General features: G+C 41.7%; 1 protein-coding gene across 2 annotated transcripts in view; it reads left to right on the top strand.

The window, feature by feature from the left end:
* The window catches only part of LOC109630990 (contactin-associated protein-like 4), a 66991-nt gene that overhangs the window by 29999 nt on the left and 21303 nt on the right, over positions 1 to 15689 (top strand). For both annotated transcript variants that reach the window (XM_069538910.1, XM_069538909.1), the window contains exons 3-6: positions 820 to 930; positions 6747 to 6940; positions 9922 to 10069; positions 12591 to 12794. In XM_069538910.1, the coding sequence (XP_069395011.1) occupies positions 820 to 930; positions 6747 to 6940; positions 9922 to 10069; positions 12591 to 12794 (657 nt within the window). The remainder of the gene's footprint in view (positions 1 to 819; positions 931 to 6746; positions 6941 to 9921; positions 10070 to 12590; positions 12795 to 15689) is intronic.

Here is a 15689-nt window from a genome sequence, read left to right as displayed (position 1 = left end):
CTGTTATGTGCTTTACAACAATGTGAGGAAATGAAATTCAGTACGAGCACACGAGATGTTCCGCACATATTCTCCTGAGGTTGAGACCTTGAGGAGTGGGAGGCAATTCACGGCTTAATAATTGTTTTTCCACCCATGGCGGTGCTTCCACAGCTTTCAGCATCTTAATTACAGATCGTGGTATTATGATTATTCACATTGCTTCCATTTATTCATGCAGTTCCTGGAAGTTCTCTGGTACCTTCCTCTGAGAGGCTCTGCACATTGTCTAAATACCAAAAATGTCAATGTACAGCACATGCACTATTTATGCTGCTCTCTCGCTCTCCTCCTCTTTTATCCTTATATTTAAACTTTCATGGCTGAATCCAGCAGAGAAAAGAGAATAATTCATTACGTACACACGTGAAACCGCCCGTCACATTAGCAGAACAAATATACAACGTGAAGTTTGGGTTCTTCTTGTTGAAAATGTAAAGTGAGGTTCGAGGCCAGTTTGCTGTTTGAGGATGACGGTTCATGTTTGAGGGCACAAACAGACCTTTAGTTTTTTTAAAGACAGCCAGATGAAATTCCAACGTCTCAGTGTAAGTTCCATAAATGTGTAGAAATCCAGCATCAAAGGCCCGAAGGCCACGTCTGACGAAATCTCAACCAAAGATCTTTCATTAATTGAATTTCTCTGAGTGTTTTTATCTCACGAATACATGTGGCTCTCAGCGAAACCACGAGTTTTCCTCTTTTCAACAAACCACCAGCACTGATGCAAAGTTAAAATGTTTTAAACATCACATTTCCCTGTTTCTCTGTGATTGACAGAGGTGTGTCACAGTTCGCTGGTGTCGAATCTACTCCCATCATCCTTCAGGAGCTCCTCACAGCTGTCTGCCAGCCATGGACCAGGCTTCGCTAAGCTGAACCGGAGAGAGGGTGAGTGTCAACCATCACATGCAAGGAGAATATACTGCAAACAGCTTCTGCTTTCTGCTGCATCAACATGCACAAGGCAGGCAAAGCTTTTCACATGAACACAATGAAATGCCGGGAACAGTTGACAGAAACAGAAAAGTCTGGTTAGATAAGTAAGACCACTTGCCAACAGGAATTATTCAAATGAATGCCAGGGTCGAGTTTCTGTGTGTTTTGTTCTGGAATCACGTTTTAAAAACCAGGTGGATGTTATTCTCTTGTCTAACTTGAAGACGACCTCTTCCAGCTGTTCTCTCCATATTTATAGAGATATCAAAGCACACGTTCACACAATCTGTGTTTCACAAAACAACCAGAGCGCTGGAGATACTTCACCAGTGTAGTCTGGAGTTCTGCACACGTGTCTCCTCTAAACCTCAGGATGCTGAAGTGCAATACTTTGTTTAAAGAGATTATACTGACAGTCAGGCTTTTCAGTTTCTGGAAATTAACCTGGACCCTGTTTTCACCGCCGTCCATTGGCTTGGTTGTTAGAAGAATTATGCATATGTTTTTAGGACTTTCTCTATCATTGCAAGAGCGTTTTATTGAAATATCTGTTTTTAAATTTTTTACCTTACCAGGGAATAATTCATGAATCTCAATGAAATGAAATGAAACTAAGGAAACAGTTTGGCCTTGTTGGAGGTGTGTGTTATTGCCCGTCTTCTTTACTAAAACGTCCCAGGGTTGAATCCAGCCTGAGCGTCGCCCTGTTTCTTTCCACTGACTGTCAAAAAATAGATAAAGGCAAGAAAACCAAAAGGATTAGCGTGACATCATAGTGTTTGACGGATCATCAAGGAGCCGGGTGTTACTGTTGGTAAGAAACAATCCCTCAGGCCTGGTACATCTCAGCGGAGCCTCGGTGGGATCTTTCAGCTCCTCCCCATCTCCCTCAGTATCCACATGTAAAATTTAGCAGCTTAACATCAATAAATAATCGCAGCATTCATGTCATCTTTTCTTCTCGCTGCTTTTTTGTTCTTTTATCTCTGATGTTTCCACCGGTTGTGCAGATAAAGGATGCTGCTTCTGGTCTGATGGACTCAGCTCGTGATTCGCTTCCATGCAGGACACACGGCACACAAGCTCAAACACGAATGGGGGTTTGATTCGGACCAACTCATAGACGTCTCACAGGGTTAATTATCAAATTAACAAACAAAGCAAGAGGAGAGAACCTTAGCTTTTGCTTTTTCTTATTGCAACGAAGGTGTCAAAGACAACGAGAGACAAAAACTTTTGCTCATCAGCGCTGACGTCTGCGTCAATGTGCTGTCAACAAATTACACGTTTTGCAAAATAATCACAACTATAAGTCACAAGTAAATTTAGAAAATAAAGAACACTTGCTGATACAGTGACGGTGTGAGAAAAGAGTTGTGGTGGGAAGAGTTGCTGGTTGACAATCACACCTGAGGCAGGACTCAGAGGGGAGCACTGTGGCGTCTTTGTCTGCGACACAACAGAGGATCTGAGTGATTTTCACCACCTGGGAGGCGGCAGGAAGCGCAGCCGACAAACTGATGTTTCCTCGGTGCGTTTGATGGCGAAAGCTGTGAGCAGACACACCCGCTGTGTTCCCACACTTCAGTCAGCTCCCCGTGTGTTTACCGATCTGAGTCCGATCAGCGTAAAGAAATATCAGATGCTTCTAAAGAAAGTTCAGATGCATGTGAATGGCAAAACATGAGTCAGTTTTTCTTGTACAGCTAAAAAGAGAGAAGAGATAAAGAAATGAAACAAGACGACGGAGATGTGATTCAGATTTTGTTCTGGCTCAAAGACAAAGAAACTGATTGTGAATGTAAACACTCATTAAGTCCTCTGCCAGCAGCACTTTGTCCTTCGCCTGTTCGCAAGAAAACTGTTCATGCATCATGTGTCTTATCTCATCTCACATTTTACTTACCAGGGTTTTCCATCTTATCATCTCTGCCAAGTAGTTTTCACCCCTTTCTGTTTGTCTGTAAATAAGATGACATAAAATCTACGGAACAGATCAGGGGGTGAATCCAGGATTTTTTCTTTCTTCACCATCGCTGTTTTCCCAGGAAATAATAAATGGATCCTAATGATAAAAGTCAGGCACGTTTAAGGAGCTGATATCTATGAGCGTTGGACCTTTATAGAGATTTTCATTTCCTACAGCTGTTTTTGTGTTCATCGTTTGTCTTCATGTCTTTATAAAATAAAGTTCATTATTATTATTTATAAACATGCAGCTGATTTGCAGGTATACACCCCCTCTGAGGTGAAACGTTCGAGCCACGAATGTTCCCTGAAACACAGTCTGACTCGTTCCTCTGCTTCATGTCGGTGCAGCTTCGAGTCTCCAGCTCATCAGGAGCCTTTTCAATAATTTCTTGTTAACAGTAAAACCTCACAGGTTGCAACGCCTTATTAATCCTCTGCCTGAGATTTGAACTGAATTAGATTTGAAGTAGACTGCTCAATAATTCTAATTTGAAAGCAGCCACACACACTTCAGGAGGAAACCACAATATAACCAAAGACTTCATTGATGTTAAAAAACTGCTTTAATTACTGAATCCCAGCTGTTCTTTGTAGAAATCAAACCCCTGCTCATTTATGCCTCTTCCAGCTGCTGCTAATGCTTCTCATCCTCTGCAGTCATTCTCTGAGGAGCCTCTTCATTCAGAGTTAATTTGCAAACAAAATGAGCAGAGACTCACGCAGCACAACACACCGCTTCATTTAAGAGACACATCAAGAGGTTCTTTCTTCTTCCACACGCTCACGCTGCAGTAAAGTCTTCAGCCCGTGCACCATTAGCCTGTGCATTAATGTACAGGAGCGTTGTCAGGAATGCAAATCTTGCTCAAATTCTTGAAGTGGAGGTCAGGGACATCGTTTATTAAAAGTGCATTACTCATTAAAAGCTTATCAAACACAGGATTAATGTTTTTCTCCCTCCGTCAAAGTTGCATTTCAACAATTTATGTGTTTTTAACAGTGATGACAGTCAGTTGAGCAGATACCTACAGCACCTCATGAAACCACATTTAAACTCAGATCTGGATTTTTATCTGCACCTACATAGACACTCACAGATATTAGTTCCCTGAATATGATTTTTAAATGAAGATTCATCAATTATTCTCTGGGAAATCAATGAAAATGTTTAAAAACATAATGAAAATAAAATCCTTCCTGACCCCAAACCACATCCTTTATTTAATCGTCCAGATTAAAAAGCCATTGACTGCAAAGCCAAAGAAGTAATTAAGCACAAATACTGTCACACTCACTCTCGTGCACATTTCCAGTCTGTTGGCAATTTACTTGATGAATGAAATCCCTCCACAGAATGATATTCTCCTAGTACTTAATGAATCTTTCTGTTTTATAATGGAGTTTTAAATGCAGCGTGCCGAGAAAATTTATATCAATTTGTCCATTTTGATATAGTGATGCTGACAGAAAGTGTCCGTCATCTTCCTTCCTGACATTTTTTATCAGTGACCTGCAGTTTGTTGTGATTCTTGTCCAGCTCACATGTTTACAGGCTTGAAGCTGCGTCTCCTGCAACAGTTGATATCGAAGACTTCTCGATTTACCTGCTTCTAACTTCTGAAAATATGCAGAGGACATTGCATCGCATTTAACTGCAGGGGGGGGGGGGTAGATTTGGGTTCGGCTCTGGGATTAGGTTCAGAAAATAAATCAAAATAAACTGCGCGGTAGTAACATGTCTAATCTAATATCTGCCTTGAGAGGGGAGGAAACGCCTCTAATGACTCAGAGATGATGCTCGTTGAGTCTGATTCCTCCTCCGTGGTGGAAATGTTGAAACTTCTCGCTCCTGTGAGAAGATACTGAAGAAGACACCATTTTCATATAACTATTTTTTTTTTTTTTAATTTCCTGAGGGTCGTTTCTCAGCCTCCACTGATACCAAGTGACTCGAACTGGCAGACAGCCCAGATTTAAAAGTTGGTTTTTAAACAGAGACGTATATTTTGAATTTCTAATCTATGGTTGTCAGCAAAAAAGAAATTGCTGCGACAAAATGGTGACACTGATTACAGTCTGTGGTTGTACTTATTAATTAGATATGTCCTCAGAGTCTGAAGTGAGCAATCTTCTAAAATTAAATACACGTCTCTGCTGCTGTATTATCAGCATGAATTATGTCCTGTGTTAACTTATCGCTATCATAATGATACTTCTTTGTGATGACCAATTACATCCTTCTGCAACCCGGGGTTTTCAGAGCTAAGATTGTTTCTCCCACTGCCCGGGACTCAAGATAATAGCAGCCCTGATGAGCTGCAGGAGGAGACAGTGACTGTGGGAATAAGATGCAGAAATGCACCATGGGGGAAACGCTTGGGGATTCAAAAAACAGATTGTACATAAAGATGGACGACATGTTTCTACAATCTCCCATTGTAGATTTTGCACATTTGGAGCCAGAGTCTGCACGGTGGGGTTCGGGGGACGGAGCCTCAGTGCCAAGGTCCCACTGGTGCACACGCTCGACCAATCACGAGTCAGCCTCAGCTGTCAATCAAGACATTTCACACTGTTTTAAATGCATCAAACGACGGATTCAAACCAACATTTTGTCCCAGTTCCATATGCTAACACGGAGGAGGATGGATTTATGATGGCCGTCATGTCGTCCAACTTTATAATGTGTGATTCAAACCAATAGTGAAGGACACAACAAGTTTTCTCGTAAACAAACGTTTACCCTGAGTGTAAGTCACTTGTTTCCTCGAGGGTTAACAAACATGCTTCTTCTTCTTCGTGAATATTTCAAATACTTGCATTGCTCATTCGTCCACATCTGCTCGCTCAAGTTTTCTCCCTGCATTTAGAAATCCTCGGTTAAAGTTGTCGCTGTGGTCAGGTTTCCGTCAGCAGGAACCAGGGCACGTGAGTCGCACTTTCCCACGTGCTCGTGATGCACACATCCGCCATCGTGCTTCACTCGGAACCTTTAACGTCAGGAATCTACGCTGTGGAGAAATGAAAGGATGTAAAGGAATGAATTCACTTTACTGTAAAAGAAAGTAAAGTAAGAGTGAAGAACACTGATCTCAGGGTCTAGAGAATGCACATGAAGCAGACGTCCACACGCAGGCGTATAAGACGGCGTCCTGGCAGCAAAATGTCCCTTTGGTATGACTCAGCACTTTTACATGCACACAAATACACACACCTTGTGGTGTTTTAATTATTTAAAGCGTCTTCATTTTATGGTCCTCTGCCCTGCTACTCAGATTATATGAAGGTCTGCAATGAACCGGCTACTTTTAATATTGTATAAGGTTTGCAGTGTCCACCAACAACGCCTCAGCCGCAGCAGCAGCAGCTCCGCTCAAGCTGTAGTATGAGCAGAACAGTCCCTGAGCTACAGATTAAACTCTTTTCACTGCTGCAAATTAAACATCAGAGAAAGACGTTGATGAAGCCTCTTCGCTCGGGGCCGAGGAACCATGTAAAAGTTAGTGTCTGATGAAAGACGTTAGATATTAAGATTTGTCTTCTTGTAAGAGACAACTGAAAACTCTGCATGGATTTGCTTCTGTGTGAACGCTCTTTTGTTTCCGGCTCACACAGTGGTTGCATTTCAAAGGAGTCAGAGTTGAGAGTTGGTTGCGATGTTTTAATTATTATTTCCTCCTTTAATGATGAAACTGTTCCAGGATTAATTGATCAATGTTCCTTCATTGTGATATTTTGTTTTTTTTTAAAGCTCCCAACTTCGATTTTAATTGTTCATGTGTGTTTCTCTCCTCCAGGAGCTGGAGGTTGGTCTCCTCTGAGCTCAGACAGGTATCAGTGGTTGGAGGTCGACCTCGGCGGACGCACGCAAATCTCCGCGGTTGCCACACAAGGTCGCTACGGAAGCTCTGATTGGCTGACGGCCTACCTGCTGATGTTCAGTGACACGGGACACAACTGGAAACAGTATCGACAGGAGGACAACATATGGGTGAGTTTATACTCACTGCTGTGTCAGGAGTTTATGTTGAAACCACTCTCACGCAATAATTTTCATTTGAAGGATAATAATAATTCTACCGATGTGCTGTTGCGTGATGTTTGAGCGTGCTGATGAAAACTGAAGCAGGATCTCAAACGATATTTATTTAATCGTCCAAACAAATGTGTTGCACATCATTTGAGTCTTCAGTGTTCAGGAGACTCAGAAAATCATCTGAGGAAGTTTTCAGATAAACTCAACAAGAATAACTCAACTTTGTGTCGAGGCAAATCCTCTAAAGCTGCACGTACACTGTTTGATTTCGACCAACTCTTCTGAGGATATATTAGTTCATTTATAGTCAAACCAAATTTGAGCTTGGTTGCAAGGTTGTGCATTGTTTGTCATGCATCGCACAGGACGTAGCGATGGAGTGAGTCCAGCGTCACCTCGAACTAACTGCTAAAGACCGAAAATGTGACAAACAGGGAGGTAAGACTCTCACCGTGAGGGTAAATCTAATGTCAGCCCAAGACTTCCTCAGAGACAGAACAGAAACGAGCTACCCACAGCTTAAAAGCTTGTTGATTTCACACTCAGCATAAATCGGGATAAATCCGCAGCATGTCTCAAAAGTCCCTGTGAAGCTGCACATATTAGTCGGCCTGGTTTATTATGGCTTTCGGGGAACGGAGTTGACTGCTGAGCAGCTTCATCAGTCACAATTCCTTCCAGACGTCTCTCCTTCCTTCAAGCTCACAGGCCAGAGTCAGTGAGCCTGAGTAATGCTTCCTCTCGTTCGCCAATTTCTCTATTTCCTCACATGTGCTACAAAGGAAGTGAATGGGCAGATGGTGTTGGGAGGATATACTCTTCCAACCAGGGAATATGTGTGTTAATGGAGGTAAAGGGATTGGAAGAACATCACAGCATTCTCTGTAGCGCAGGAACGGATTCTGCTGAGTGTCATCCTGAAATCCAGATACGGGATATTCTTGGACAACAGCTAGAAACTGAGTGTATAAGTGGAGCTGTGAAGTCTCAGCTAATACGTGTGGGATTCATTTACCTTCGCTGACTTAGTCAACGGATCCGTAGTGAAAGTGTTTCACAGGTTTTCTCAATCAGCTTCTTTAACAATTTCCTCCAAAGTGAAAATAGTTTTCATTTCATTTCAGGAGCGATTACTCTCTCTGTGCTTTCTTAACTAGCTTCTTTCTTTCTTTTCTGATTGAGCAGCTCTCAGATGTGGTGGAAGATGTGAAAAGTTGACTTCACTTCAGTGAGTGAGAGACTATATGAACACTGAGTCAGTTGCTCCAGACGTTTTTCTAGAACTTTTCATGCCATCAAGAAAATGATGAGGAGATTTAACCTCGACGCAAGTGACGGGTTCCAAACTGAAAAAAACAAATATCTCAGAGAGGACGCTGATGACGTCAACTTGGGAAGGCGATGAGACATTTTCTGGAGTTTAAAAACAGCTCTAGAGTTGTTTTAAAGTATGATGGGGCTCAGACGTTTAAGGTCAAAGCGTCATATTTCTGTGCATTAACCTCGGTTTAGCAGCTTTTCTTAGATTATCAGTAATTTCAGCTGAACGTGATCAATAAATTAAAAACTTTGACCGTTGCTTTATGCAGCCTTCACACCACATCTCAATTTTCTCTCTCAATTGTAAGACCTCTGTATCATTGACTCCTGTCTCATAACTGTGCTCCGTCTGCGTGGAGTCGTTTACTCTCTGACAGATGAGCTCAATAAAAGCGATTGGTGCAACAGAGATAATAAACTACAGTAGCTTCCTCTATTTGGACGCTGCCCCTGCGTTTCCTCAAGTGTCATCACTCAAGACTGTTTGCTATTCATCAACGGTGCGTTTCAAAATCCACTGTTAATTTATGTTCATTGATTTTCCTGTAAAATGTCGGTGTGTCCATGTATTTAGAAAGTTTGACAGAAAAAATCCTTATTATTTTCTATTTCTCTATTATTAGACTCTGTCGAACCTGCTCTCTGTGTAATTAAAATCTCCCTTTGAAGGATTTAAAATGTCGACTCAGGTCATGTGATCAAGTCAGAGCGGCGCTGTTCTCTTCAGTCACAGGAATCTGACAGGCTCAGCTGTTCAAGGGCGTCAGATTAGTGTTACACAGAATTATACGCTTCAGATCATGACGTTTTACTTAAATAAGTCAAATTACATTTCAGAAGAGGCGTCACAGGCATGAAAATATGCAGATGAGAAGTCCCACTCTTATGCAACAGTACTTCTGTGCTCTTCTCTGATCTTATATTCTAACCTTTCGACTCACTCATGATCCTAATATCAAACTGAAATCAATTCCTGTAGAGAAACGCTCTTCCTCTATAGAGAGGCCAGAGGTCAGGATAGTTTACAGTGCAGCAGACAGAAGTGAGAAGTGAGAAGGTGAACGTCTTCAATCGGATTTTTATCACCAATCTTACGACAGTTTGTTTTTTGCAGAAAAGAAGCAGAATTCCAAGAAAACCAAACATTTTCTCAAAGAAGAAATGCAGGTGGTTTGTAAAGAGAACTGATAAACAGGCTTAAGAGCAAATCCAATTCACAGGCAAAAAACAAAAATCCAGAAAGATTGTGCAGTGGATCACAGAGGTTAATAAATGTTATTCTCCGTGGACCGAGTGTTTACCAAAACGTCTAATACCCATAAAACTACACCTAGTGCTTCACAAATCTAATTTTCTACCTGATTGAGAAACCATTCACCGGGAACGTGGCCCTATCTCCACAATATTCCCTTCATTAAGGGGAAAATCAAACGTATCACTTCTCCGCGGCGCCGTGGGGATCGCAGTTCAGCTCCAATGAACAGATACGAGAACATGTTCACTTGTTTAGGACTGAGCTTGACTGCAATGAAGATCTACAGGGAGAAATTCCGTCTACAATGGGCAAGTGTTTTCTCCAGGTAACCTTCTGCCGCTCATGTGTTCCCACGTCTCAGGCCTTTCCAGGAAACAGTAACGCTGACAGCGTGGTTCAGCACAAGCTCCAGCATCCAGTCATCACTCGCTACGTCCGCCTCATCCCGCTGGACTGGAATCCTAACGGACGGATCGGACTCAGGCTGGAGACGTACGGATGTCCCCACAGTCAGTTCCCTTTTTTTTTCTCATTTAAAGACATGAACTGAAAACGTAACTCTGCTATTTGTTCTTTCCATTCAGAGGTGTTTGAAGAACCATAGAAACATGATTTATGAGATGAAGCTGAGTCAACTGGTTATATTGTTTTGGATCAGACAGCGTTTATGACCTACACTCCAGTCGGCCACCAGGGGGCAATCAAGATGATTTGGCTTCACTTCTGTGGGAGGTGTCATCTTTATTTACAGTAGTGAACGAGCAGCGAGGTTGGATTTAGATTGTGGAGGACGACTCACAGAGAGACTCTCCTCTTAAAATGTAATGCAGTAACTTTAAGATAAGATAAGATAAGATAATCCTTTATTAGTCTCACAATGGAGAAGTTTGCAGTGTTTCAGCAGCAGGAGTCAGAAATAAGCATCTGCAAGTAATAAGTAACATTAAGTTTAAGGAATATACAAAAAAAATAATGTAATTAAACTAAATTTTAATCGACTTGTTTTAATTTTACTTCCACTTGAGTAGATTTTTGGTACTTTTACCTGAGTTGAACTTTCTTTCCAACTCTGATGGAAACACAAACAAATAGGAGCTGAGGAGCAGGTCTGACGGAGGCGGCAGATCAGGGCTGACAGACGTGTGCGTCCACCTGGCTCCTGCTGGGCCGGTGAGGAATAGACAGAACAACCAGAAACAGGACGAGAAGAGAAGGAGTGAGTGTGGAGGAGGCAGGAGAGGACGCACCAGCTGTGGCCATGACCGAAAGCTCTCCACTTCCTGTGTCTGGCATTTTATCACAGGAATTAGGAAGTGAAATGTCAGTGAGGTGTGGAAAAAGTTAATCAGTTGTTTGCTCCGAGACACAGTTTCCTCAGAGTCAAGCAAATTAAGCGAAATAAAAAAAACTCTGACAACTTCACTGCAAAACGATGAAAATATCTTGTGTATAAAAGAAAACTCCTGTGAAAGAATCTATTATCTTTGAGGGAGTGAGCTGTTGGTTCAGTTTGATTTAACAGCTCAGAGAAATAGGATTTAATTAGACTCGGAGGACGCTGGCAACACTTCATCGTTTCATCCAAAAGGTGAAGAAGCGAGAAGCGAGGAAAGAGAAACTTCCAGGCTTTGACTTTTGTTTAATTAAAATGTTGGGTTTGCGTGGTTCCCTGCGTCACTGTCAGCAGCGGAGGGCCACATGCACCAAACGCTCCAGATGACATTTCTAATTTGATGCTTCAGTGTGGGTGGAAGATTTGTAGCGTCGGCTCAGAAACACTCACCATTACAGTCGAGTGTGATTTTCTTTGGAGTGACAAGAAAGACGCAATTGACTTCTCACGTTCAGACACGAGGTCCTCTGCAGAATGTCTGCATTCAGTTTATCACTAATCTGTCGCTCAGGGTGATTTCATCTGTGTTTCTGATAAAACAGTGTTGTGTTGTTTGGTTTGTGTGTGTGTTTGTGCACAAAATAACCCGACAACACATGAATGGATTTTACCCAAACTTGGAGGAAATATCACTTTAGTGCGTCTCTCCAGATGATTAACTTTTGGAGCTGATTGGTCACATTTTAATGACAACCGTCAACAAAAATATACCTTGATATCGCCCCGAATAATAGAGACAGTCCCCACATATGATTAATGACGTCATGAAGAAGTCAGACACACAGTTCCATCCTATAGACGACCTAACACTTACACTGAAACATATTTACTAATAATGTTTATTATTTATGAATGAAAATAAGGTCAAATTAAAGGGTTGTCCATTTTATTCCAGTGCTGATGAAGGTGCAGTGAAAAAGGAGGCTTTTCATAAATCAGTCCAACTCGATCAGAAGTCTCCTGTGTTTTATTCACTTCATTCATTTTTTTTTTCTTCTGCAGAAGAATCCAGAATGTTTTCAGAATTTATTTGTTTGTTAAGTTGAAGGTGCAGAGAAATTATTTATGATAAATTCAGTGGGAGCGTTGGATCTCAGTTCTCTCTGAGCAACTCGCTGACAGCTCCTCTGGGAGGAGACAGATTAGAGAGGAGATTTAAATAGATGTGTTTTGAGAAGAGGCATGAATTGTGAAAGAAAATAACTTTGCAGATCTTCAAGGACGCCGGAGAATCTAAACTTTGTTGAATTACTTTTTCAACAACCTGTGTGACAGATTATGGTCACATGGTTTATACAGGGCTGAATGTGTTTCTGAATACAGATGTACGCTACATATTTATCTGTACAACGTAAAAAAGGTTTGAGGATTAGGATTCAGGATTATGGTTTATACTTCTTTTGCATCTACATAAATGTATAATAAATCTTATAATAAACCAAACTGACAATAATCTTAAATATTGTCAAATGTAACCTGAGGTCACTGAAGCAGCCATCCATCTTTGTCCATAGAAACGTGAGGTCACGATGTAATAAATTAGAAAGTCTACAAATAGTTAAGGATAATTTCGACTGTTCTTAATAGGAGTTAATTGTTTGAGTGTGTGAGTGAAGTGTGTTTTTGTTATTCTCCAGACTCTGACGTGGTGAGCTTCGATGGCCACAGCAGCCTTCTCTACAAGCCGAGTCCCGGGCCGAGGCGGGCGACCAGGGAAAGCATCTCTCTGAAATTCAAAACCCTGAGGAATTCTGGGACGCTGCTTCATGCGGCGGGTCGGAGCGAGCACAGCCTCACCCTGGAGTTAGAGAAGGGAAAGCTTCTGCTCGTTCTGCGGAAAGGTAAAAGTCTGAAATACTTACGTCGTTCCGCTGCTGTGTTGGTTTATGAACTTAATTCATTTTGAAATGAAAGTTTGTTCTTGATGAAACTTTCCAGGTGAAGCTTCGACACCTGTTCTGCAAACTGACTCTTAAATGTTTCAGTCTCTAATGAGATGGAGGAGATTTTGTCCCGGAGCCAAACATTTAGTGCTTGTGATAACACGCTTTTCATTATGTGGTTGTTTGCTTCACACCATCGTTCAATAAGTTGTGAGGCTGCCAGACCACCGTGGCTGTTTTACTGCTGTCACAGCTTTTAGTGGTCGACAACGCTGACCACCAGCTTCTGCTCTCATGTCGGTGCCATCTACTTCCTGTACGTCCTGTATACGCTTTGGTGCTGTCGGGTTTTCCACCACTTTTGCACATTCAGTTCTGATAGGTCTCTGCCTTCAGGGTTATCGCAGATTGAAATTTCCAACACAAGGTTGGTGCTACATACAGAAGCTGTGAGGTTTAAAACATTTCGGTATGTAGCAGTCTCGGTATGGGAAGAGCAATTTCAGAATTTGTTGTGTTAGAAGCTTGAGGAAAACACTGATTCCTCTGCATGATGAAGCACAACACAACACTTCTATTGAGGAAAAACAAGATTTTGTAAACATTTTTTAAAGAACCTCATTAACTGCAAAGTTTTTTTTTTACAAATTTAGACTTGAATCTTACCCAAACATTTAAGAATCCCATATACAACATAGATTTCACTGATAATGTGAAGAAAATAACAAATATAGTTGAAACATGCATTTATACACATATAGATAGACCTACATATAATTAATAAACCACAGCGTAGCTTCCCATGAGCAGTTTATTACTCCAGTGCATTGCTCTATGGCACTAAAACAGTTTTGGTTTTTATTCTTTTTTAAATGGTATGTTTATACTCTTTCTAAAATACGATGCCTGACATAACCACCATTAATCAGTGGTTTGTTTGTTGCATTGGTCAGATTCAGCTGAATTAAACACAAAACAATGTAACTCTGTTTTCCAGGAGTCATTCAAACCATTGAAATGAATCCCCTGGCTTATTAAAATGAATCCACTCGCTGTATCCTGTTTTGTCGTTGCCATACACTCATCACAGTGTAAGTGTGTAGGGCTGGATTATTCTATGTGAAATGGAAACAGCACGGATCAATGTTCGCCACTCTGCCTTCTGGAGGAGCTTTTGTTAGGGGAAAATAATGAATGTGTTAGAAAGGCAGACAGCAAAAAGCTTAAGGTTTGTTTTTTTTCTCAATAAATCCAGATATAAATTACACAGAATAACAGGTGAAGTCCTCACACTGCAGTGTCCTGGAGTACAGAGTTACCTTCATGCACATGTTTCACTCTGTTTAAGCTCATTTCAAGATTAAAATCATAAAAACGTATCTTTGCACTGAGCAGGACACTGTGAGTATGTGAACCAGGCTTGTGAACTGGTGTTGAGGTCACGTCTTCCTAACGTGCAGAGTAAACGTGATCTCCCGAGTTTACCCATGAACTGAACTCATGACCTGAAGGAAAGGTCTCACATTCATCCCACAGGGAGCAGCTGAGAGCCGCTGCCCGCGAAGCTCAGAGTTTCATGTAGAAGCTGCTGAAATAGAGACGATTGATTTGTGGTCGTATTAAAAGTTCTCAGGCTAAAGGTTCAATTCCTGCAGGAGACTTCATCATCATCATCATCATTGGACTGTGAGACAGAGCAGCAGAACCTAGAAAAACACTGGTGTGGTCTTGCACTATTTTATTTTTCTGTATTTTTAAAATATAAGTAAACGTTCCTCTTGAAAAATACTTGAATTACTCCCAGGCTGGATTTGTTTTCCGTGTCGACTGTAGCTGGGAAAACAGATTCTGTTTGGACGATGACTCATTCTGGATACAGTCTGTCGGCTCAGGTGTCACAGTGAATGGTGGGCTCCCTGCTGTGTTCAATACTGCAGTATTGACTTACCCTGTTATTCTACTCTATCCATGGTGATTTATGGGGAGGTCTCTCGGTAGTGCTCCGTCTGACAGCGTTGTAAATAAACAGCTTAGCCTTCATCCAAGAGGCAGAACACTCGTGCCATGCAGAGCGAGCTGAGCTTGATTTTACAGCCCTCCACTGACTCATCGCAGCCACACAGACCCGTGCGTTTAACATGCGCCCTGTGCGAGGTTGTTATTTGACCACTCGTGTGCAGTGACACACACACACACACACACTATCTACTAATTACAGAAATCTCTTTTTCTTACTGTTTGAACGCGACGTCACGATTCTGAGGACTGAGTCCAGCAGCAGGTCTTCACGTGCAGCAGCTCCATCACTGGAGGTCACTTCTCCAGTTTCAGACAGAAAAGCTGCAGCCAGAACCACCAGAGACAAAAAGGTCTCTAACTAGAAGGACACATGGAGACTACATACCTCCACCAATGCTGATCACCACCTTGCATTTACATATATTGTCATCATGCACGTGTATGTTAAAGGAATTCTTCTATCACTGAATGGTTTCTTTCTTGGACGATGACTCACCCTTCCACCAAGTTTCAAGAAAACCAGTTGAGTAGTTTTTGCGTAATCCTGCTGATAAACTGACAAATGAAGTGACTAGGCATTTTAAAAGTCTCCAAACACTCTCAGAGATGTCCTCCGGTTCAGAGGTTGCACGTTGCACTTGTGTTGACTGGTTGCGTGCGTCGCTTCAATTATCCAAGCCGAGCGGAATATAATGAAAACGCTGAAACATTACAGCAGTCTGTCATCTGATAAGAGCTGTCAATGTCTTCCAACTAAATTAGATTCAAACTTGCTGTGAGGAGCTGTAATGCAGAGGCAGACAGATGATGATTAGGTGATATTGCCTCGGGGAG

This window comes from Paralichthys olivaceus, chromosome 14 (assembly GCF_024713975.1).
Source record: "Paralichthys olivaceus isolate ysfri-2021 chromosome 14, ASM2471397v2, whole genome shotgun sequence".
Classification (NCBI taxonomy): Eukaryota; Metazoa; Chordata; class Actinopteri; order Pleuronectiformes; family Paralichthyidae; genus Paralichthys; species Paralichthys olivaceus.
Note: the sequence above shows the minus strand (reverse complement) of the source record. Positions and strands in the feature narration are given on the sequence as shown.